Source organism: Xenia sp. Carnegie-2017, unplaced genomic scaffold (genome assembly GCF_021976095.1).
Source record: "Xenia sp. Carnegie-2017 unplaced genomic scaffold, XeniaSp_v1 HiC_scaffold_24, whole genome shotgun sequence".
Classification (NCBI taxonomy): domain Eukaryota; kingdom Metazoa; phylum Cnidaria; class Anthozoa; order Malacalcyonacea; family Xeniidae; genus Xenia; species Xenia sp. Carnegie-2017.
The window spans coordinates 12693053-12717164 of record NW_025813487.1 but is presented as its reverse complement, the minus strand read 5'-3'; the positions used below and the strand labels follow the sequence as shown (position 1 = coordinate 12717164).

The following is a 24112-nucleotide window of genomic DNA, read 5'->3' as shown; positions in this document are numbered from 1 at the left end:
AATTTAAGTCGATTCTGTGCACTCTAGCTACAAATCGACAATCATAAAATGAAAATGCCCAAAGCCAATGACCATGGAGCACAATGTTAGCGTTGTCGAAAATAAAAAAATCTCCCAACAAAATATGAGAGATAATTTTGAAGACGATAAAATACTTTGGACAAACCTTTATTTTCAACGATACATTGTGAAATTTTGAATGCTTACAGAGCATATATAACTTTTTAGGGAGGTACAATTTGAGGGGGGGATTAAATGTTTTTGACGGGGGGTGGACAAAATACTCATAGACGGGGAGGGGAAAAGTTCAAACCATAACTCCAAGCAATTAACATTTGCCATCACAGTGATAAAGGTAAACAATTTCCCGCAAAATTTGGAGAAATGGCTTCCTCATGACGCAGTCTAAACACTAGCACATGTAAATGAGAATTAAAAACTTACTCTTTCTCTGACATTGCATCCATTGCTGCTTTCCACTTCCTTGATGAGATGAATTTCCGTTGCTCTTCTTAAAGAATCACGCCGATCTGCACGAAAAGAAAAGAGATGTATCGCTTGACTGAGAGGCTAAAAGATGGAAGTTTGCTTTATATTCCCGATATCATGGGAAAAATTTGTTAATTTCTTTCATTGTATGGATATGTTGCCATATCGAACTGGACACACTCAAAGGAAAACTATAGTTTGGAAGCTTGGTTATTCTGTAAGGTACAAACACGTTTGGTGTTTTCTTCAAGTGTTCAGACATGCACGTTAAACCAGACACCAAAACATTCAATCAACAATAAGGAAGACAACTAACTAGTTTAAAACAAAATGTTACGTCTAAACATGGTAATGTCTAAGCAAAGGAAGACTAGTTGAAGTTTTAAACAATTATGTCGATGGAGCAAGCCTCACCCACAGTTACAATAACGAAATTATTAACTAAGATTAGATATGAGGCTGAAGTAGGGTGTAAAGTAAAACTCCGCATATTAGAGCCTGGATTCTAACAACCTGTTAGGCTAATATTTCAGAAGAAAACTTAAACGAATCTAACTTTATTTATACTAGATATCTCTATCAGTTCTGAACAGTTCTTACTGTAAAGATCATCTCTTTTTGATCCAGTGTTACTACAGAAAGAGACCTAAACTAAACAAACTTTATTTATACTAAATATCTCTATTAGTTCTAAACTTTTCTTTCTAATGAGCCAGTAAAGATCATATCTTGTTGATCCAGTGTTACTACTAAAGGAAACCTAAACTAAATTAACTTTATTTTTACTAAATATTTCTATCAGTCCTAAACATTTCTTTCTTATGATCCTGTTAAAGGGGTTATATCACGAATTTTAGCCCCCCTTTTTTATTAGCTTAATTGAAAATTTGGATTAGTTGAAGAACTATGACATGTTGCTGGACTTAAACAGATAAATATAAGTTCCTTAATTTTGCCTCCAAAGTCGGGTACTTTTTGCGAATTTTTTACGACGCCATATTGATACTTGTGACGTAGATAGTTGAACACGTCTGTTTCCGTCAATATTATATTATATTATAGGAGGTGATTTTGTTGTCGTTTTTCTTGTGTCAAAAACAAATAATGACAGTATTTTCAATAAAATATTAAAAAACAAGTTGTCCGGAAAGTATGGCTTCAAATCAGTGCTCAGATAATTCGAATTCGATGTCTGAATGCGTATCTGATTCGAGCTCGGAATCCGTGGGTTATGTCGAGCATTTAAACGACTTCGCATATGACGATGAACCGCTCGCAGGAGATGGTGATGAAGTGCATACTCAGATGATCCCGATGGAATTCTCCTGCGACCTTAGAACAACGAAGTGATGGCGTAATTCCACTCGGTGAATGGTAAGTTGTTGTTTTCTCCTGTTTGTAATATACATAAAGTTACTTTATAAACCACAATGCTCCCACGTTTCAGGTGTAATTGTCAATGCTGTCATACCGATTTGTTAGAAGGCGCATTAGAGTACAGATGCTGTAAGGAAATGGACCAGCTTTGCAGAAAATGACATTCGATGGCAGCATTGAGAAAATATCATGCATAACACAGCATGCCAAATTTGGGCCTTTAGTTCATGAGGCTGTCCTTGAAAACGTCGGGCCACTATTGAGAGATAGGAATGGACGTGCTTATCGCCGCCAAGCATCACAATCATTAAATATGTAAGATTGTAAATTGTATGAGAAAGAATGTTATCATCAACATTGTTTCATCAACAATAATTAGTCCAACCTTTTTATTTACTTCAGGTACTTGAGAGCTGTGGCATACAGATGGTTGATGCGATGGTTTTGTGGGTCTATGGGATGGGAGAATACTCGGCCTTTACCTGCTTGTGTTTACCACTTTATTCGGAAAGCATATCCAAGTGGTAACACAAAGGTTACATACCATCAGAGGGGCGATGATGGAAAGGTCTTTAACTTGTGCACTGTAGAGACTGTTGGCCTTCTTTGCTGAGTTTAGAATGGTCAGGAAATATGCCTAGATGAAAACCAAATAGGAGATACATGGATGCACTATGGTAAAGAAAATCTTTTCTTCAATGTCAGTCTGGGAAAAAAAGAAAAATTATATGGAATTAAATCATAGCATAAATGTAAAATGGAAAATAGCAAGCCACATGAACTTATCTTATAAGGTCTTCACACTTGAGTGCACTGCATCCACAAAGGGCATGTTGAGCATTAAACTACAATAAAAAATTATTCATGAAAATTAATTAGTTGCACAATCGAGTGAGATAGTCATCTTCAATCTGACAAGTATACATACCATTCAATGTTATATTAATACTGTAATCATCAGGAAAGGTGTGTATATCAGTGCCCAGATAGGGAGGCTAGAGGGTACTATCACTTGCCTAAGGTGAACCCTCAGGCTGGTGGTGGGAAGGAGGTGCCTTACTTCTCCATTCCAGACAGGCTCCAAGCAATGTCTGACCACTGCCCTATCATCTACCAACTTCAATTTATTCTTTTTCAGTGAAGCATTGACCTCGAGGATGTCCTTTCATTGGAGCTTTGCATTTAGTACATTTGCGAGTACTTTTATTCCCAGAGCTATTTAATATTTGATCTGCATCATTTGTTAGGTCTTGTAACTGCTGTCTTTGCTGTTCCACTAAGGAAAAAATGCAGATCATTACATCCTAAAATAATTGTAAACAATACCATGGATAAAGTGCATGACTGACATGCTTGTTCCTCGCAACATATTTTTTTACTGCCTCAGCCTTGGATCGTTTGTTGGGAAACTGGCTGCACAAAGGTTCGGGTGCTTTTCCTCTATATCTTTCCATTATAGTTGAAAGTTCTTGTTTATTAGACATGAAAAGAACATTCTTTACTTGTTCAACATATTCTAGAAATTGATATGAAAAATAATTTGTTACTGATGCTTCATTCTCATATTCTACAAAACATTCTTAAAATTAGCATACCATAAGATGGCTTCACAGACACTTCCCGCACTACTTCCTCACCCAACTTATACTTAGGGAAATTTATGTTATGCACCACTTGTCCATCCTTTGATGTTTCCTTCAGCGATGGCTTATGGAGAGTATGTCGAATAATCTACAAAACATATATCGAATTTACATATGACAAAAGAAAAATTAACATAAACAAGCGTAAACTTACTTGTCTGCGCTTTCGATCGGTTATTTCGTCCTGTAATGGTTCAGGAATCCCAGCCACGTCAATGGTTGGGATAGCATCTTTCTTCAACCTTCTTTTGAGCTTGACTTGCACGCTCAAATTAAGGTCAAAACAAGAATCTTAAATATGCGCAGAACACAGACACGAGGTAGTGGAAGCCTCAAAACCCGGTCTATGTTTACGCACAAAATTTACCCATTTTCTATGTCTTTGCGGCTCTGTTTCTTTATTAGGAAACAGATGCATCGACATTCCTTCTGTTTTTGAATCATTGGCGCAACTAATTTGATTAGGTCCGCCAGCCACACAGCGTTTTCCTCCGCGTTTCTTATTAAGATTACTAGTAGAATACGCCATGTTGATATATGTGTTCAACTATCTACGTCACAACTCATTAGCATACCGATCAAAAAGTTCGCAAAAAAAATGCTGAAAATCGTGACTTTGAAGGTCCATAAAATCACTTTCACCAATCCAATTTCAATTATAATTGCAGATTTAAAATCACTGAAATAAGGTCTTTCAATTTAGCTAATAAAAAAGGGGGGCTAAAATTCGTGATATGACCCCTTTAAGATCATATCTTGTTGATCCAGTGTTACCACAGAAACAAACCTAAACTAAACCAATTTTATTTTATGTTAGATATTTCTACCAGTTCTAAACTCTTCTTCCTAAAGATCCAGCAAAGATAAGCTCTTATTGATCCAGTGTTACTACAGAAGAAAACCTAAACTAACTTAGTAATTTAATATTTATATTTTGAGTACGATTCCCGCCTGTTTTATCGATCGTAACTTAATCTATATATACTAGATATCTAAATCAGTTTTAAACTGTTCTTCGCCTAGATCAACAAAATCATCTCTCATTGATCTTGCACATGTTGAAATAATACCAACAGTTACAACAAACCATATTTACCTGTAGCAATTTTAAAACCAACAACATCCCAAGTCAAGACGGTGAACTCCCCCAAGACATCTTTCTCCCAATATGGCAGCTGTGAACTACCATCGCTTGTGTTGTACAATATCACACCATTTAACGGTTCCTGTCTTTTTGTCCGACAATGTACTTTCTCGATGGTGCCTTGAAATGTGTCTTTGCTAACATCATCAAACTTCACTGTACCTTCTGGTAGACGCTCCACTGAGACTGCAACTTCTTTACCCTGTGAGCATGTGATTGACATAAGTACAGACGGGGGGAGGGAGGGGGTAGAGAATGTCCAACATTGAGCAATGGCTACATAATACATAGCCAACATACATATCTATTTTGTACAGCAAACTGGACATCATCTCCTATCAACAAATCACCAATATCCCCAAGAAATTCACTGTAGTGGAAAATATCTAAAAAAATATAGTATAAAACTTCAGTAGACTTTTTGCGCGAATTGCAATAAGATATACAGAAATATTTTCTTTGTTTCAAGTTGAACCTTTCTCGATTTATCTGAGTAAAATGCGAGACTTCACAAGGAGGAGAAGGCAAGTCTTTAATTTTCACCTTGATCAAGCGAAAGGTTTAAGCCTGGGAGCATTATTACATGTTTGTGCGTACGTAGATGTAGCGTCGTAATAATTGGCCAAGTTTTTACAAACAAACTTTACGAATGTTACATATTTGTGCGTACGTAGATGTAGCGTCGTAATAATTGGCCAAGTTTTTACAAACAAACTTTACGAATGTTACATGTTTGTGCGTACGTAGATGTAGCGTCGTAATAATTGGCCAAGTTTTTACAAACAAACTTTACGAATGTTACATGTTTGTGCGTACATAGATGTAGCGTCGTAATAATTGGCCAAGTTTTTACAAACAAACTTTACGAATGTTACATGTTTGTAATTACGTAGATGTAGCGTCGTAATAATTGGCCAAGTTTTTACAAACAAACTTTACGAATGTTACATGTTTGTGCGTACGTAGATGTAGCGTCGTAATAATTGGCCAAGTTTTACAAACAAACTTTACGGATGTTACATGTTTGTGCTTACGTAGATGTAGCGTCGTAATAATTGGGTTTTACAAACAAACTTTACGAATGTTACATGTTTGTGCGTACGTAGATGTAGCGTCGTAATAATTGGCCAAGTTTTTACAAACAAACTTTGAGAATGTTACATGTTTGTGCGTACGTAGATGTAGCGTCGTAATAATTGGAAGTTTTACAAAACAAACTTTACGAATGTTACATGTTTGTGCGTACGTAGATGTAGCGTCGTAATAATTGGAAGTTTTACAAACAAACTTTACGAATGTTACATGTTTGTGCGTACGTAGATGTAGCGTCGTAATAATAGGCCAAGTTTTACAAACAAACTTTACGAATGTTACATGTTTGTGCGTACGTAGATGTAGCGTCGTAATAATTAGCTAAGTTTTTACAAACAAACTTTGCGAATGTTACATGTTTGTGCGTACGTAGATGTAGCGTCGTAATAATTGGCCAAGTTTTTACAAACAAACTTTACGAATGTTACATGTTTGTGCGTACGTAGATGTCAGGGGCGGATCCAGCTTCGTATATGAACTTAGGCACAATGTCGCACCGTTAGCGCGACTTTTCTGGGGGGGGTCCAGGAACATGTCCCCCCCGGTAAAATTTTAAAATTATATTGCGAAAAACGCCATTTCCTGCGTTTTTGCAGTTGGTATTCTAAAATATTTATTACTGGAATGAGCTAACATTCTTGCTCATAAATTATCGATTTTTGACCGTTTCGCTCAATATCAGAGCTCATCAGCATGCCTAGGAAACTCGCAAAAAAATATGCTTTGAGGGCTTCCGACATGGACGGCCTGGTTCATTACAAACTTAGCCTAAAAAAATTCTTTACGCTTCATCAATATGGAATTTCATTTTATAATGGTCTAGTCATACCTATATGCTGATTATTATGCAAACGATTTTATGTCAATTTATCAAATGAAGTTGTCAATAAAACAAAAGCAAAAAAATGTTTGTAGATTTCGATCGTCCAGGTAAGTAAAGTCCTGAGAACGATTGTTTGTGTTTATATTGACTGAGGTTAGCGGCAGTCATCTTTACAGTCAAGAGTTTAAAAAAGGCATGAAGAACTTTCACTCCGAACTAGAAAGCTAGTTCAATTCTTCTTTTGTCTTTTGCAAAAAGATCTATAATTTTTTCTATATCTAGATTAATGTCCTGATGAATATACAATAAAGCAAGACCATTTAACCTGTCAGCAGCCATAGTACTTCTTGTATAGTTCTTTAGTCTTCGCAAAGCAGAGAACGACCTCTCACACTCACAAGAAGTGACTGGAATAGTACCTAAGATCTTTAACAATACTTTTATGTTCTCAAAACCTGGAAAATTTACCGACTTTAAAGTAGAAGAGACATTTTCAGGAAGACAAGTTGTAGAAGACGATTCCCAGTATTTCTGCCAGAGATCAAGTTCACCATCTAAAGCCTTTGGATTTGGAAGATCATCCAAGAACAAAGAAGAAAATGAATAAAATTTTTCCTTCCAAGAAACGCCACAAGAAAGACACAAAAGTAACTTGGATGGAATTAAAAACAAGCCATAATATATGCTAGTCGCTGATGAATCAAACCGTTTTTCTAACTCAGAACACAAGTGATCAGCTAAAGGAATGGTTATTGTTTTCTTAAAGTAATCAGATACAGATTGAGACGGAACATTACTTCTAATTGCCTGACGACCACAAGTTCTAGGTTTTTTCTCTTCAACACCCACCTTTTCTGCCATCGTCAATGCAATACTGTACCAGTTAGCATGATAAACATCGACTTCATTTCTTACAGTTCTCGACAATTTTTTTAATGCCTAAATCAAGTTCAAACCGTCAGCAATATCATTACTAGAAGACTGAAGTAACTGAGTAACTGGAAGAGTAAGATCAAAAATACATCTAGTTATTACGAGTGCTGCAATAAAATCAAAAGATGTCAAAAGATGTAACAGAGGGGAAGCTTTACTAGAGGTCTCACGATTACACTTGCCTTCGACGTTAAAACTCATTTCTTCCAAGGAAAAAACAATAGCAACATACAGTTCTTCAAAAGTATCTAAGCTAGTAATACGCTCGACCCATCTTGTCTTACAAGCACTTTTCAATCTCTTTTTTGCAGAATCTGGACAGCGTTTCCAATGCATTTCTCCAAATTAGTTGTCTGCATTGCGAAGAGTTGAAAAAGTTAGCAACTTCCTTCACATGTTCCAAAACATTTCTTACATACTGAACAGCACAAGTCCCACAAATACTAAGATTTAATCTGTGACTGAAACAATGTGTGTAAATGGCTTTCTCATTCAAATTCTTAATCCTTGCAGCAAGACCATTAATGCATCCAGCAACAGCACCTGCGCCATCATACCCCTGCCCACGACAGTCCTGAATGTTCAAATTCAACTCTTCATTTAAACATTTCAAAATCACAGATGCAAGGTCCTTCCCAGACATACCCTCACTAAAATGAATGAAACGAAAAAATTCTTCTCTTATGTTGAACTCCTCGTCAACAAAACGCAAAACAAAGACATCTGTTCTTTATTAGAAATATCACATGTTTCGTCTGCAATCAATGCATAAAACTTGCTCTTTTTTACTTCAACTAGAAGCTGTTCAGTGATGAATTGACCACAACACCTAATTAACTCATTCTGAGTAGTTTTAGAGATGTAGGAGGCATTTTTATCATGATGCTTAAGATGGGATTCCAAATGGTGTCCCCTGCACGAACACGGAAGTTTAATAATTCAATAAAATTACCAACATGCTTTTCAGAATATTCACCAACTTCAGGATGATACTGAGAATCATCCCGATGACCTCTAAGTGGTAATTGAAGGCGACCTGCAAGAATGATGGTATCAACTACTGGAACTAATTTTTCCTATTCTCTGAAATCTTTTCTTTAAGTTACTGTCAATCATGACATTTATTGGCTGGCTTTTACCGAACTCTGATCCAAGATATCCTTAAGAAGAGCAGTGTGAACATGAAGACCTGATGATGTACTTATATGCCTTTTATTGCACTTTTAGCATCAGGCCAATGTGTTAATGGCTCTGAAAAATATTTTAATTTGACTGTTTTGGAGGAAACCTATCACCAAACAAAACACATGGTAAGCAAAAGCACCATTAAGACTTGGAGAATCGAAAGCCAAAGATAATCCTTCAGCCAATCATGTCGAAAGGACCTACTGACCATTTGCATCAACAGTTTTAGGAAATTCATAGCATTCATCAGGTAAATACATTCTTCACAAGTTTTTCAATTTCATGAATTTCCATACCTCTCACCTTTTCTCTATAAAAACCAACATCATATGGATTTCTAGGCAAATCAGCATTTGCAGTTTTATTATCTGGTAATTGCAAGGTAGAAGATGAAATAAAAGAAGAAGCATCACAAGAACCCAAAGCTACTGTGAGATATACCATATGGATGAGCCTTAGTTGTCATGGTTGTCTCAGTAGGACCAGAAGGTGTAAACCTCAACTTTGTTTGTATACTGGGCTTTTAGCTTGTGACAAGTGACTACTTCCCTTTCTTTTAGTTCCCTTCCCACCAAGTATCAAAGGCATTGTGTTTGAATGCAGTTGCTTGAGGAGCTGAACCTTCAAAGCAAAACAAAACTCGCAAAATAATTACTAGTGGAAGCACAAGCTCTAGATCGAATTCGAGGTTCAATTCTTTGGTTAAATAATAAATTCCACCTATAAGCACTAGAGTATATGTCAGGATAGTAAGAAAAATGCAACAGGATGTAACTGAAGAGTGCCAACAAACAAACAAACCCAGTCCATGCCATATCTTTTGCATTTAACACAGCTTCTGCCCTGACCAGTTCAGCAACAGAACAACCACTTCCAGCACTATCAATAGCTTCAAAAGAGACTGACATGGCCACCATGCTTGAGATGGAATCAAAGTGTTTGTTATGCTGAGTTTCAAAAGATTTGAAAACATGGATGTTTCGCATAATAATCAGCATATAAAAATAATTCTATAGAGGTCATGAGCCTCAAAATAGTCACCACAGAGTTGTCACCAACAAGCAGAATTGACAATGAACTATAGAGGCAGTTGCCATTTGTAGCAGATCTGAAATAATGTTATGTAAATTTCAAATATTATGCTTCAGTTCATTTTGTATATCTTATCTTAAGTATACTATTAAACACATCAAGAAATAAATCAATAGAAACGTTTTAAATATGATCGAAATTCGAAAATTTGTTTTGTTTTGAATCACATAAATAAACCACAAATGACAAATCCATCGGGCATCACATCAAGTCAATTTATATTTGCTTATATATTCTTGTGTAAGCATGCATGCATAACATGTCATAAGTTTTCTAACCTTAAGGCAACCAAATTTGTGTTCTTTGTCTTGGCACTCTGCGGTTGTAAAATTCGGCATTGATATTTCGGAAAATATCAACACCGAGACGATCCAACAAATTATCGTTGGTAACAATGCTGTTGACTTTCAGGCAATCCAACATCTCTCCGTAGAGTTGAGCCATAAAAGTCCCATCTTTCCTCGTAAAAGCATCTTCGACTCGATCAGTAAAAGATGCCATGCTTCTCATTAAAATCGTTAGTTTTGAAGCTCAAAGATAAAACCTCAGCTATCAACAATCTCAATCTGTGCTGAATTTCGCACAACACCGCTTGAACATTTCAGCAAAAACGGCGGCTCGTTAGTCAGCAAAACGGCAATAAACCAATCAAGAGACAGATTTTAGTCTCCAAATTCAGCACAATTTAAGGCGTGCTGACTCTGTGCGGGTTAGCTATGGGTATTTCTCCCGCAAGTGAAATATAATTTATTTTAGCCACTTGATCCCTTAATCCCAATCTTAATCCAGGTCTTGGAGACAATAACATTGCTCAGTGAATGCACGTTGATGCACAATTTTCTCATAATACTATCCCTAACCCTGACAATATGTTTATTTTTCTAATGCTTTCGTTGTGAGGACAGAAAAAATTTAATTAATTTTCGGATAAAGAATTCATGATCATTATTCACACAACGAAACAAACTACACCATACCGAGACGAGACTCGAACCTGCAAAAGACGAATAGAAAAATGCTCTTAGTCCTTTCGACAAAACGGTCTTCGTTCCACACGCGGCAAATTGTTTTTACTTTCAACTAGAGGCATTTAAAATTTGATTAATTTTTTCCGCTGCTGTGAAGAATTTAACTACGTCGCGTGCTGAATGTGACGTAGTTTCAATCCGCCCCTGGTAGATGTAGCGTCGTAATAATTAGCTAAGTTTTTACAAACAAACTTTAGATATGTTTGTGCATACGTGAATCAGCGTCGTAATAATTAGCTAAGTTTTACAAACAAACTTTACAGATATGTTACATGTTTGTGCATACGTAGATGTAGCGTCGTAATAATTAGCTAAGTTTTTACAAACAAACTTTACGAGTGTTACATGTTTGTGCATACGTAGATGTAGCGTCGTAATAATTAGCTATTTTTACAAACAAACTTTACAGTGTTACATGTTTGTGCGTACGTAGATGTAGCGTCGTAATAATTAGCTAAGTTTTACAAACAAACTTTGCGAATATTTTATGTTGTGCTTACGTAGGTAGCGTCGTAATAATTGGCCAGTTTTACAAACAAACTTTACAGATGTTACATGTTTGTGCACGTATGATAGATCTTAGCGTCGTAATAATTAGCTAAGTTTTACAAACAAACTTTGCAGATATTACATGTTTGTGCTTACGTAGATGTATCGTAATAATTGTAAGTTTTTACAAACAAACTTTACGAATGTTACATGTTTGTGCGTACGTAGATGTAGCGTCGTAATAATTGGCCAAGTTTTACAAACAAACTGCGATATGTTGTGTTTGTGCTTACGTAAGATGTAGCGTCATAATAATTGTAGAAGTTTTTACAAACAAACTTTACGATGTTATGTTTGTGCATACGTAGATGTACGTCGTAATAATTAGCTAAGTTTTACAAAACAAACTTTACGATGTTACATGTTTGTGCATACGCAATAGATCACAGCGTCGTAATAATTGGCCAAGTTTTTTAAACAAACTTTACGATGTTACATGTTTGTGCGTATTACGTGATGTAGCGTCGTAATAATTAGCTAGTTTTACAAAAACAAACTTTACGATGTTATGTTTGTGCATACGTAGATGTAGCGTGTAATAATTAGCCAAGTTTTACAAACAAACTTTACAGATGTTACATGTTTGTGCTTACGTAGATGTAGCGTCGTAATAATTGGCCAAGTTTTTACAAAAGAAACTTTACGAATGTTACATGTTTGTGCATATGTAGATGTAGCGTCGTAATAATTGGCTAAGTTTTGAAACTTTACAGATGTTACATGTTTGTGCATATGTAGATGTAGCGTCGTAATAATTGTAGAAGTTACACAAACAAACTTTACAGATGTTTACATGTTTGTGCGTACGTAGATGTAGCGTCGTAATAATTAGCCAAGTTTTAGAAAAGAAACTTTACGAATGTTACATGTTTGTGCATATGTAGACGTCGTAATAATTGTAAGATTTTTTACAAACAAACTTTACGAATGTTACATGTTTGTGCATATGTAGATGTAGCGTCGTAATAATTGTGAAGTTTTACAAAACAAACTTTACGAATGTTACATGTTTGTGCTTACGTAGATGTAGCGTCGTAATAATTGGCCAAGTTTTTACAAAACAAACTTACGAATGTTACATGTTTGTGCATACGTAGATGTTCAACGTCGTAATAATTGGCCAAGTTTTACAAAACAAACAAACTTTACGAATGTTACATGTTTGTGCTTACGTAGATGTAGCGTCGTAATAATGGCCAAGTTTTTACAAAACTCAACTTTACGAATGTTACATGTTTTGTGCTTACGTAGATCTTAGCGTCGTAATAATTGTGGGATTTTTACAAAACAAACTTTACGAAAGTGTTACATGTTTGATAACGTGAATGGCGTCGTAATAATTGGCCAAGTTTTACAAACAAACTTTACAAATGTTACATGTTTGTGCATGGCGTAGATGTAGCGTCGTAATAATTGGCCAAGTTTTACAAACAAACTTTACGAATGTTACATGTTTTTGTGCATACGTAGATGTAGCGTCGTAATAATTGTAAAGTTTTACAAAACAAACTTTACGAATGTTACATGTTTGTGCATACGTAGATGTAGCGTCGTAATAATTGGCTAAGTTTTACAAAACAAACTTTACGAATGTTACATGTTTGTGCTTACGTAGATGTAGCGTCGTAATAATTGTGGGATTTTTACAAAACAAACTTTACGAATGTTACATGTTTGTGCTTACGTAGATGTAGCGTCAATAATAATTGGCCAAGTTTTACAAACAAACTTTACAAATGTTACATGTTTGTGCATACGTAGATGTAGCGTCGTAATAATTGGCCAAGTTTTTGCAAACAAACTGCAGATGTTACATGTTTTGTGCATACGTAGATGTAGCGTCGTAATAATTAGCTAAGTTTTTTTACAAAACAAACTTTACGAATGTTACATGTTTGTGCTTACGTAGATGTAGCGTCGTAATAATTGGCAAAGTTTTTACAAACAAACTTTACAAATGTTACATGTTTGTGCATACACGTAGATGTAGCGTCGTAATAATTGGCCAAGTTTTACAAACAAACTTTACGAATGTTACATGTTTGTGCATACGTAGATGTAGCGTCGTAATAATTAGCTAAGTTTTTACAAACAAACTTTAAGAATGTTACATGTTTGTGCTTACGTAGATGTAGCGTAATAATTGGCTGGTTTTTAAAAACAAACTTTACAGATGTTACATGTTTGTGCCCACGTAGATGTAGCGTCGTAATAATTGTGAGTTTTTACAAACAAACTTTACAAATGTTACATGTTTGTGCATACGTAGATGTTGCGTCGTAATAATTGTGCAAGTTTTTTACAAAACAAACTTTACGAATGTTACTGTTTGTGCATACGTAGATGTAGCGTCGTAATAATTGGCCAAGTTTTACAAAACAAACTTTACGAATGTTACATGTTTGTGCATACGTAGATGTAGCGTCGTAATAATTGGCTAAGTTTTTAAAAACAAACTTTACGAATGTTACATGTTTGTGCTTACGTAGATGTAGCGTCGTAATAATTGGCCAAGTTTTTTACAAAACAAACTTTACGAATGTTACATGTTTGTGCTTACACGTAGATGTAGCGTCGTAATAGTGGCCAAGTTTTTACAAACAAACTTTACAAATGTTACATGTTTGTGCATACGTAGATGTAGCGTCGTATAATGGCAGTTTTTACAAACAAACTTTACAGAATTTACATGTTTGTGCATACGTAGATGTGGCGTCGTAATAATTAGCTAAGTTTACACAAACAAACTTTACGATGTTACATGTTTGTGCTACGTAGATGTGGCGTCGTAATAATTGGAAGTTTTACAAACAAACTTTACAAATGTTACATGTTTGTGCATACGTAGATGTAGCGTCGTAATAATTGTGCCATTTTTACAAACAAACTTTACAAAGATGTTACATGTTTGTGCATACGTAGATGTAGCGTCGTAATAATTAGCTAAGTTTTTACAAACAAACTTTAAGAATGTTACATGTTTGTGCTTACGTAGATGTAGCGTCGTAATAATTGGCCAAGTTTTTACAAAACAAACTTTACGAATGTTACATGTTTGTGCTTACGTAGATGTAGCGTCGTAATAATTGGCCAAGTTTTTACAAACAAACTTTACAAATGTTACATGTTTGTGCATACGTAGATGTAGCGTCGTAATAATTGGCCAATTTTTACAAACAAACTTTACGATGTTACATGTTTGTGCATACGTAGATGTAGCGTCGTAATAATTGGCCAAGTTTTACAAAACAAACTTTACGAATGTTACATGTTTGTGCATACGTAGATGTAGCGTCGTAATAATTGGCTAAGTTTTTACAAAACAAACTTTACGAATGTTACATGTTTGTGCTTACGTAGATGTAGCGTCGTAATAATTGGCCAAGTTTTTACAAAACAAACTTTACGAATGTTACATGTTTGTACGTAGATGGCGTCGTAATAATTGGCCAAGTTTTACAAACAAACTTTACAAATGTTACATGTTTGTGCATACGTAGATGTAGCGTCGTAATAATTGGCCAAGTTTTTACAAACAAACTTTACGAATGTTACATGTTTGTACATACGTAGATGTAGCGTCGTAATAATTAGCTAAGTTTTTACAAACAAACTTTACGAATGTTACATGTTTGTGCTTACGTAGATGTAGCGTCGTAATAATTGGCCAAGTTTTTACAAACAAACTTTACAAATGTTACATGTTTGTGCATACGTAGATGTAGCGTCGTAATAATTGAAGTTTTACAAACAAACTTTACGAATGTTACATGTTTGTGCATACGTAGATGTAGCGTCGTAATAATTAGCCTAAGTTTTACAAACAAACTTTAAAGAATGTTACATGGCATGGTGGCGTGTGTAATTGACGGTTTTACAAAAACTTTAGATGTTGCATGTTTGTGCATATGGATGTAGCGTCGTAATAATTGTAAGTTTTACAAAACAAACTTTACAGATGTTACATGTTTGTGCATACGTAGATGTAGCGTCGTAATAATTGTGAAGTTTTACAAAGAAACTTTACGAATGTTACATGTTTGTGCATATGTAGATGTAGCGTCGTAATAATTGGCCAAGTTTTTACAAACAAACTTTACGAATGTTACATGTTTGTGCATATGTAGATGTAGCGTCGTAATAATTGTGAAGTTTTACAAACAAACTTTACGAATGTTACATGTTTGTGCATACGTAGATGTAGCGTCGTAATAATTGGCTAAGTTTTACAAAACAAACTTTACGAATGTTACATGTTTGTGCTTACGTAGATGTAGCGTCGTAATAATTGGCCAAGTTTTTACAAAACAAACTTTACGAATGTTACATGTTTGTGCTTACGTAGATGTAGCGTCGTAATAATTGGCCAAGTTTTTACAAACAAACTTTACAAATGTTACATGTTTGTGCATACGTAGATGTAGCGTCGTAATAATTGGCCAAGTTTTTACAAACAAACTTTACGAATGTTACATGTTTGTGCATACGTAGATGTAGCGTCGTAATAATTAGCTAAGTTTTTACAAACAAACTTTACGAATGTTACATGTTTGTGCTTACGTAGATGTAGCGTCGTAATAATTGGCCAAGTTTTACAAACAAACTTTACAAATGTTACATGTTTGTGCATACGTAGATGTAGCGTCGTAATAATTGGCCAAGTTTTTACAAACAAACTTTACGAATTTTACATGTTTGTGCATACGTAGATGTAGCGTCGTAATAATTAGCTAAGTTTTTACAAACAAACTTTAAGAATGTTACATGTTTGTGCTTACGTAGATGTAGCGTCGTAATAATGGCCAAGTTTTTACAAAGAAACTTTACGAATGTTACATGTTTGTGCATATGTAGATGTAGCGTCGTAATAATTGGCCAAGTTTTTACAAACAAACTTTACGAATGTTACATGTTTGTGCGTACGTAGATGTAGCGTCGTAATAATTGGCCAAGTTTTTACAAAAGAAACTTTACGAATGTTACATGTTTGTGCATATGTAGATGTAGCGTCGTAATAATTGGAAGTTTTTACAAAAGAAACTTTACGAATGTTACATGTTTGTGCATATGTAGATGTAGCGTCGTAATAATTGGCCAAGTTTTTACAAAAGAAACTTTACGAATGTTACATGTTTGTGCATATGTAGATGTAGCGTCGTAATAATTGGCCAAGTTTTTACAAACAAACTTTACGAATTTTCAAAAATAAACTTGTTGCTGTCGTCAGCTATCACAAAAACACGTCAGTTGAGTCACGTGACTCGTTTGCAGACCGAAAACTTCTAATCCTACGTCAAATGCCAATGAGAAGTCATCGTGTGTATAATATATTACAAACGATCAAATTGTATACATAAGTGAAATAACTGATAGAACTCATTTTTTATTAAACAATAAATTATCAATATTGATCTACAGTTAGCAACTGCAACGGCCCAAACACAAACCTCGTTCACTTTGTCAGCTCTGTCGATGAAACCAAAAGATTCCTTGAGCGAGCAGACAATTCCTTGAACGTAAACAGGAGGCAAAGCTTCGAGCAGCAACAACTCCACGGCACAGCACTGTCCATTTCTATAGAGGTTTATGAACTGTAGCAGTGCATCAAAAAAACAACAATTTGGACATGGCTCGTAAATTTGACATGGTTCGTGTAAATAATAAACTAACGTCCATGTTATAAACGTTAACCAAAGCGTTTTCCTGTGTAAGGTAGCATATCAAAGCGTAGAAATAAGGAGAAAGACTTCACCAAAATAGAAAGAACATTCTTAAGACTGTGCATTCATTGCTTAACCACGTAATGTAATGCACGCGATGAAGCACGTGATACAATCTAGAGAAACAGTACAAGCTTTAGACGCTATAGCAAAGAATATAATTTACCTTTTGTTTTCCAGGATGTAAAAAGACACAGTATCACCTTTGTAGATAAGAGACTTTGATAAAACATAAGCTTGATCATATGGAAGAAAAAACAATTCCTGAAAAAAAAGAGCAACGGTTCGAATCATAAAGATCCACCCCCTGACCGTGCAGACCTGTATTATGCAATTATCTTAAACTCCACCCCCCTGACAGTGCATACCTGTATTATGCAATTATCTTAAACTCCACCCCCGACAGTGCATACCTGTATCATGCAATTATCTTAAACTCCACTCCCGACAGTGCATACCTGTATTATGCAATTATCTTAAACTCCACCCCCGACAGTGCATACCTGTATTATGCAATTATCTTAAACTCCACCCGCTGACAGTGCATACCTGTATCATGCAATTATCTTAAACTCCACCCCGACAGTGCATACCTGTATCATGCAATTATCTTAAACTCCACTCCCGACAGTGCATACCTGTATCATGCAATTATCTTAAACTCCACTCCCGACAGTGCATACCTGTATTATGCAATTATCTTAAACTCCACCCCGACGAGTGCATACCTGTATCATGCAATTATCTTAAACTCCACTCCCGACAGTGCATACCTGTATCATGCAATTATCTTAAACTCCACCCCCGACAGTGCATACCTGTATCATGCAATTATCTTAAACTCCACTCCCGACAGTGCATACCTGTATCATGCAATTATCTTAAACTCCACCCCGACAGTGCATACCTGTATCATGCAATTATCTTAAACTCCACTCCCGACAGTGCATACCTGTATCATGCAATTATCTTAAACTCCACTCCCGACAGTGCATACCTGTATCATGCAATTATCTTAAACTCCACCCCGACAGTGCATACCTGTATCATGCAATTATCTTAAACTCCACTCCCGACAGTGCATACCTGTATCATGCAATTATCTTAAACTCCACTCCCGACAGTGCATACCTGTATCATGCAATTATCTTAAACTCCACCCCCGACAGTGCATACCTGTATCATGCAATGATCTTAAATTCATCTCATCTGATCTAAACCTAATCCCATATTGCAGTATAATTTTACTTATCAAGGGCGACAATACAGTGCCGCTATAATAGCCTCAATAATTGTGGAGGTGGGGAGGGTAGTCAATGTTTATGTAGGTATGCATGTCAAAAAGCCTAAAAAATTAATTTAATACGGCAAAATATGCACAGTAAGCTTTCTATGGTGTGGAGGGAATGATCAAAACCAAAAAAGGAAATAAGGGCGAAAACCTGTTTTAAAAGATGAAGGAAATGTCAATAATTTGCAGGCAGTAATCTACACTTTCCCTTATCGTCACGTCATTAACTTTCTTGCCTGTTTCAATTTTGAGATTTTTGCCCAAAGCAACTATTTTGCCCACTGGTGTGTTCTGTTTTTATTGCCCAATCGATAAATGTTCGATATAAGATGTTGAGTAAAAAGTTTGATACTTTTTATATTTTACATTAATTCTTGTCTCTCAACTCCCCAAATGACTTAGGTATAAAAGTTAGCAACGTGAAGATGCATAAAAAATGAAGAAGTTCAAACAGTACTTACTCCGTTCACTTCATAACTAACGCGACCACATTCGGACTCGCCATTGCGAAATAACTGCTACAAAAATAATGAAACTTTCTTCGAAAACGACATCCCAAACATTCAAAGTACAATAAAACAACAGCAATACGCAACTCAAAATTCATACACGACCATTAACAACGAGTAATTTTAAAGCAATATGCATAATGAACAGTGGTGTAGCAAGTAACTGGGAGGAGGGGTGAGCACACATCCATATATTCCACATATGCATATCCTGCCGTATTGAGTTCCATTGTGTTACATGCATAAAGACGTGCATAGATGAATTTGTTATCTACCCACCCCTCCCCATCCCTTAATTAACGGGTTTGCTTCGCCACTGACTATTACATTTTCACAGCTAATTGATCACGATGAAAATCACCTGTTTGGGGTAGCTGTGTCTCGACAACCTGCCCTCAACTTCCACTTTACCAACAACTCTTTCCTCGCTCTTTTCCTACAATAGAAACAGAAATGGATGATTCACCAAAAGATGATTTCTCAATTTCTCGTAAAACTTTGTAAACCAAACCAGGATGAACGTGCATACACGGCAAGCGTCAAAAAGTACACAATGTGTCAAGGTCACTTACTTCAAATGTAACAGAGCCTTGTTCTAATTTCACCACTCGACATGCAATTGGTTTACCCTTACGAGAATCTGATGTCACTTCAAACTCCACACAGTCTAAACAAAAAAAAGATTTAATCAACTATCAATATCAATCGAAATGTTTTTTACACTTCAGATTATAGCCCAGAGCAGTGGCCTTTGAAATAGCAATAGAGACAATGGGATAGGCGGTGGGGGGCGGATGGGTGAAGGATTACAGTGTGAAATTCCCCAACAAGTCAATGATCAGTGGTTTGTTCTGACTAGGTAAATAAACAAAAGTTCTGCTTCGTTTTACCCTACAATAAAACAAAGACTATACATGATTTTGAAAAGTTGTTTTATAACTAACAGTAACTTTTGGACACACTTCTTTTGCGGACAGAGTCCTTCAGAGTACCCATCACATTCACAATAAAAAGACAGAGCAGTGCAAGTTAGAATAGCAAAGAACACCCTGATACAACATCGTGAAGGCACGTGAAAGCCACGTGTTGATAACATGTACTGTGGTGGGATTCAGATGGTGGGGATCAAATTTTAAAAGTATACAAACAAACGTATGCCCTGGAATCTCCATAGAACTCTCAGGCCTTGAGGATGAGCTTCCAATATGTGATAAAGTCTCCACCACTGATTATGGTAGGGAGTGAAAAGTCATATGAGGAAACCCAATGAATCACTTGACAAAGAATGCTTTTCAAATAATGACTGATGAAACAAATGCTCTGAATAACTGGATAAGCCCAGAAAAACAGCTTGTTCCCCTTATTAAATAGCAGAAAGGCAACAAGCCTCATACTTGAATGAAATTATATCAACGTTTCAGAAAAGCAATATAATATTAGTAGTTGCACACATAACAAGTAATTTAAAGGTCATTGAAGGCTGAAAATAAGCAAAATTTACAAACCACCAAGTTCCAGTTCACTTGAATGTCCTTTGTACTGACTGTAATGAAAGAACACTCGAAGATCCTGTTCAGCACACTCAATAAAGCCATAACTTTGCTGCAAAAAAACATGCATAAATGTTATAGAAGAAAGACTGAATGTGCTTTTAGAGGGGATGAACTTAGGGAATATATATGAATAACATTATGGAAAATGTCATTAATACACATGTTGATGTCAAAGCACTCATTGCTGGTCAAATGTAGTACAATACAGTCAAATGTAGATGAATGTATTCAAATGTGGTTGAATGTACACAAAAGTAGATGAATGTATTGAAATGTAGATGAATGTATTCAAATGTGGTTGAATGTACACAAAAGTAGATAAACATATTCAAATGTACATAAATGCATTCAAATGTGGTTAAATGTACACAAAAGTAGATGAACGTATTCAAATGTGCATGAATGTATTCAAATGTGGTTAATTGTACACAAAAGTAGATGAATGTATTCAAATTTGGTTAAATGTACACAAAAGTAGATGCATGTATTCAAATGTAGATGAATGTTTTCAAATGTGGTTGAATGAATACAAATGTGGTTTAATGTCCTCAAACAGGGTGTAGATTAATATTACACAAATGGGCACGTGAATTTCAGTTGAAGGTATTTTCACAATCTAAAGGTAAAAATTGATACAATATCTGTCATGTTGGATTAAAGTGCCTATGTGCGATAATGGGACTTGATATTAGAATTATCTTAAAACATATATTACTGGAGCAAACAGTCCAAATGGAAGTTTCAATAGAAAGCTTTTCAAATTGACCAGAACAAAAAATAAGACACCAAAGAGTGCAAAACGGTTACAGCTTCCTCTACAAAGGCTATTGAAATCAAAAACATTTTTGGCAAACTTTTAGATATCATGCAAATGCACTTTTAGATGAACAAAGTGACATATTTTTTGTGTATTAAAAAACAAGTTTTTCAGTCATAGATAAATTTTTTACTTCTTCATTGTAAATCTTATTTTTATCTTGCGGGAACTTACTCTACAAAAGCAACACCTTTGTAAAAACAGCAGAATCTGCAGCAAACTTTTGCATTTGTCAATGTCACATAATGATCCATGAAAAAATTTCAAAAAAAGTAGGGAAGCATTTTTTGCAGTAATTTGGGTCCTTGACCAGTGCATAAAAACTCCATACTAAACTGACTTTAAATTGTTAAAATAACTTACACAAAGTTTTTCAATGACACCTGTTTCCCTGTGTCTTACATGAACACCATTTGAAAGGTAATGGTCACCAATACCATAGTCTGGAGACCCATTTGTTCGCATAGAATGTTTCTAAGTAATAAGAAAACATTATAGAATGTTTCTAATTAGTAAGAAAACGTTATAGGATGTTTATAATTAGTATGAAAACATTATAGAATGTTTCTAAGTAGTAAGAAAATGTTATAGAATGTTCCTAATTAGTAGGAAAACATTATAGAATGTTTCTAATTTGTAGGAAACCATTATAGAGTGTTTCTAATTAGTAAGAAAACATTATAGAATGTTTCCAAGTAGTAAGAAAACGTTATAGGATGTTTCTAATTGGTATGAAAACATTATAGAGTGTTTCTAAGTAGTAAGAAAATGTTATAGAATGTTTCTAAGTAGTAAGAAAATGTTATAGAATGTTTCTAATTAGTAGGAAAACATTATAGAATGCTTCTAAATAGTAGGAAAACATTATAGAATGCTTCTAATTAGTAGGAAAACATTATAGATTGTTTCTAAGTAGTAAGAAAACATTATAGAATGTTTCTAATCAGTAAGAAAACATTATAGAATGTTTCTAATTAGGAAGAAAACATTACAGAATGTTTCTAATTAGTAAGAAACATTAACAACAAAAATGAAATGAAACTAAAATTTTTCAAAAAAAAAGCAGTAGAAAGTACCTTCCACGAGTCTGTTGCCATGTTTGATTCACAAAAAGTGAATTCTGTTTGTTACAAAGGCTGCCAGCAGTTTGAATGATAACTTTTTGCAAAATAATATATATGGTATATGTATAAAAATTCTCCTCTCAATTTTCCTAATTCACCGAATAATATAATCCATTTGCCGCACAAAAACAGGAGGCACAAATCTGCTGTGAATAGTTAAGATTGTTTCGTGTAAGCTATGCCTTGCCAATATGAAAGTTTCCTTAACATGGGCTGTGCAAGATGATGTGAATTTGGCGGCTTTCTCTATAAAATTTGAATTGGCGTTTCCTCATCTTTTTCTGCTTTGCAGACATTTATTCCTAGAAAATAACCAGAAAAAAGTAATTTAACACATTTCTTCAAATATGTCATTTGCTCATCATCTAATAACATGGGACATTCAATTACATGTTTTGACTTATCAATAGTGCTGTAGAATATTTATCATCAAGAGCAACAGTTAACAATCAATAGCACAACATGTATATACATACTTTGTAAGAAAAGAGAAGTGCAGTGTTGTGATTGCAACAGACAATGTGCAACAGTTTATACCTATTACAACACACTATCTGTTGCACAACATATACATCTGTTTATTTAAATGTCTTCTTATCCAAATGATTCAAACTTTTCTTGAATTGAATGCGCATTAATGCGACTTAAATATTCCCAATTGTTAAGCAGTATAAATAAATGGTATTGTCTACTGGAGCTCTTGATTCTTCCTTCAAGTTAATGAATATTCTACTGTTCTACTTTTAAGTAAAATTGCATAATTGAATGTCCAATCTTCTTTAATGATGAGCAAATGGTGAAGCAGGAGTAACAAGAGACAAATCCCACAAAATACTTTACAATAGTGAGTACGGAATCAAGACACTGCACTGGATTCCTTGTGATAAAGACTATAATTTTTATATACAGCAACATAGCTATTGTAATTATACAAAAGATCAATCCACACTAAGACTGGAGCACATAAGGAGTAAAGTTTCAACATCAAATCAATTTTCACTAGAGACTAATCACCAGACAAAAAATATGTTAAAACTTTCAACATGAATCACATCAGACAAAGGCGACTCATAATTTTGAAGTCAAACGTACAATTATCATGTCCATAGAAATCAGACAAAAGACACACATTTATTTGTATCTTTAAAAGAGTCGAGGCACATCTAAAGTTCTTTTTCAATTTGGAAATTCAATTCTGAGATTCACTTCTTGAAGACATCAAATATCAAACGAAAAACTTTTTCATCAGAATATCAAATTGCTTGTCAGTCTTTGTTTCTTAATTTAATTCAATAGTGGTCATTTGAAGAAACTGTAGCGTATAGTTTTACTTAAATTGGATGCCGCAAAAGCAAAAAACAAAAGGAAGAATACGAATAGCACACAAATACAGGCAAGGAGAATATTTTGCCGTCTGCTGAGTCTTTGTTAATCGGCTTTGTCTCGAAACATGGTGACTAATGATTGTCAATTTAAAAGGTCAAATTAACGCCAACGGAATACAAAGTGAACAAAAATGTAATGAAATATTTAAAAACTGACAATTGATATTGAAAAGGAAATCAATACCTTTTTGAGGACAAAATTTCGTCCGTAACCACAACACTATCCAAATTTTTACAATCCGCCATTTTACATGACATAAGTGAACTCTTGAAAGTTGAAACACCGGGCACTTCCGGTCATCTGTAAACGTGACGTATTAACCGGAGATACTCGTAAGAGGGTCGCTATGTTTTCCGT

At 35.0% G+C, this 24112-nt stretch overlaps 1 protein-coding gene across 4 annotated transcripts; it reads right to left on the bottom strand.

The window, feature by feature from the left end:
- Nucleotides 1–455: 455 nt before the first annotated feature.
- Nucleotides 456–24025, bottom strand: LOC124450452 (cold shock domain-containing protein E1-like). 4 transcript variants are annotated; one of them, XR_006949980.1, is made up of 11 exons: nt 23939–24025; nt 22322–22671; nt 21609–21719; nt 20381–20477; nt 19448–19542; nt 19237–19311; nt 18828–18884; nt 17242–17339; nt 16803–16929; nt 4606–4854; nt 456–530 (listed from the first exon to the last, which is right to left on the bottom strand). XR_006949980.1 is itself a non-coding variant. In XM_047001143.1 (10 exons), exons 2-10 carry the CDS (start codon nt 22340–22342, stop codon nt 10728–10730), a joined length of 726 nt encoding a protein of 241 aa, XP_046857099.1. In that variant the 5' UTR covers nt 22343–22671; nt 23939–24025; the 3' UTR covers nt 10667–10727. The 4 variants fall into 4 exon arrangements, 2 of the variants coding, with proteins under 2 accessions (XP_046857099.1, XP_046857100.1); XR_006949981.1 differs by having other exon boundaries at nt 18828–18881; XM_047001143.1 differs by lacking the exons at nt 456–530; nt 4606–4854 and adding an exon at nt 10667–10772.
- Nucleotides 24026–24112: the final 87 nt, after the last annotated feature.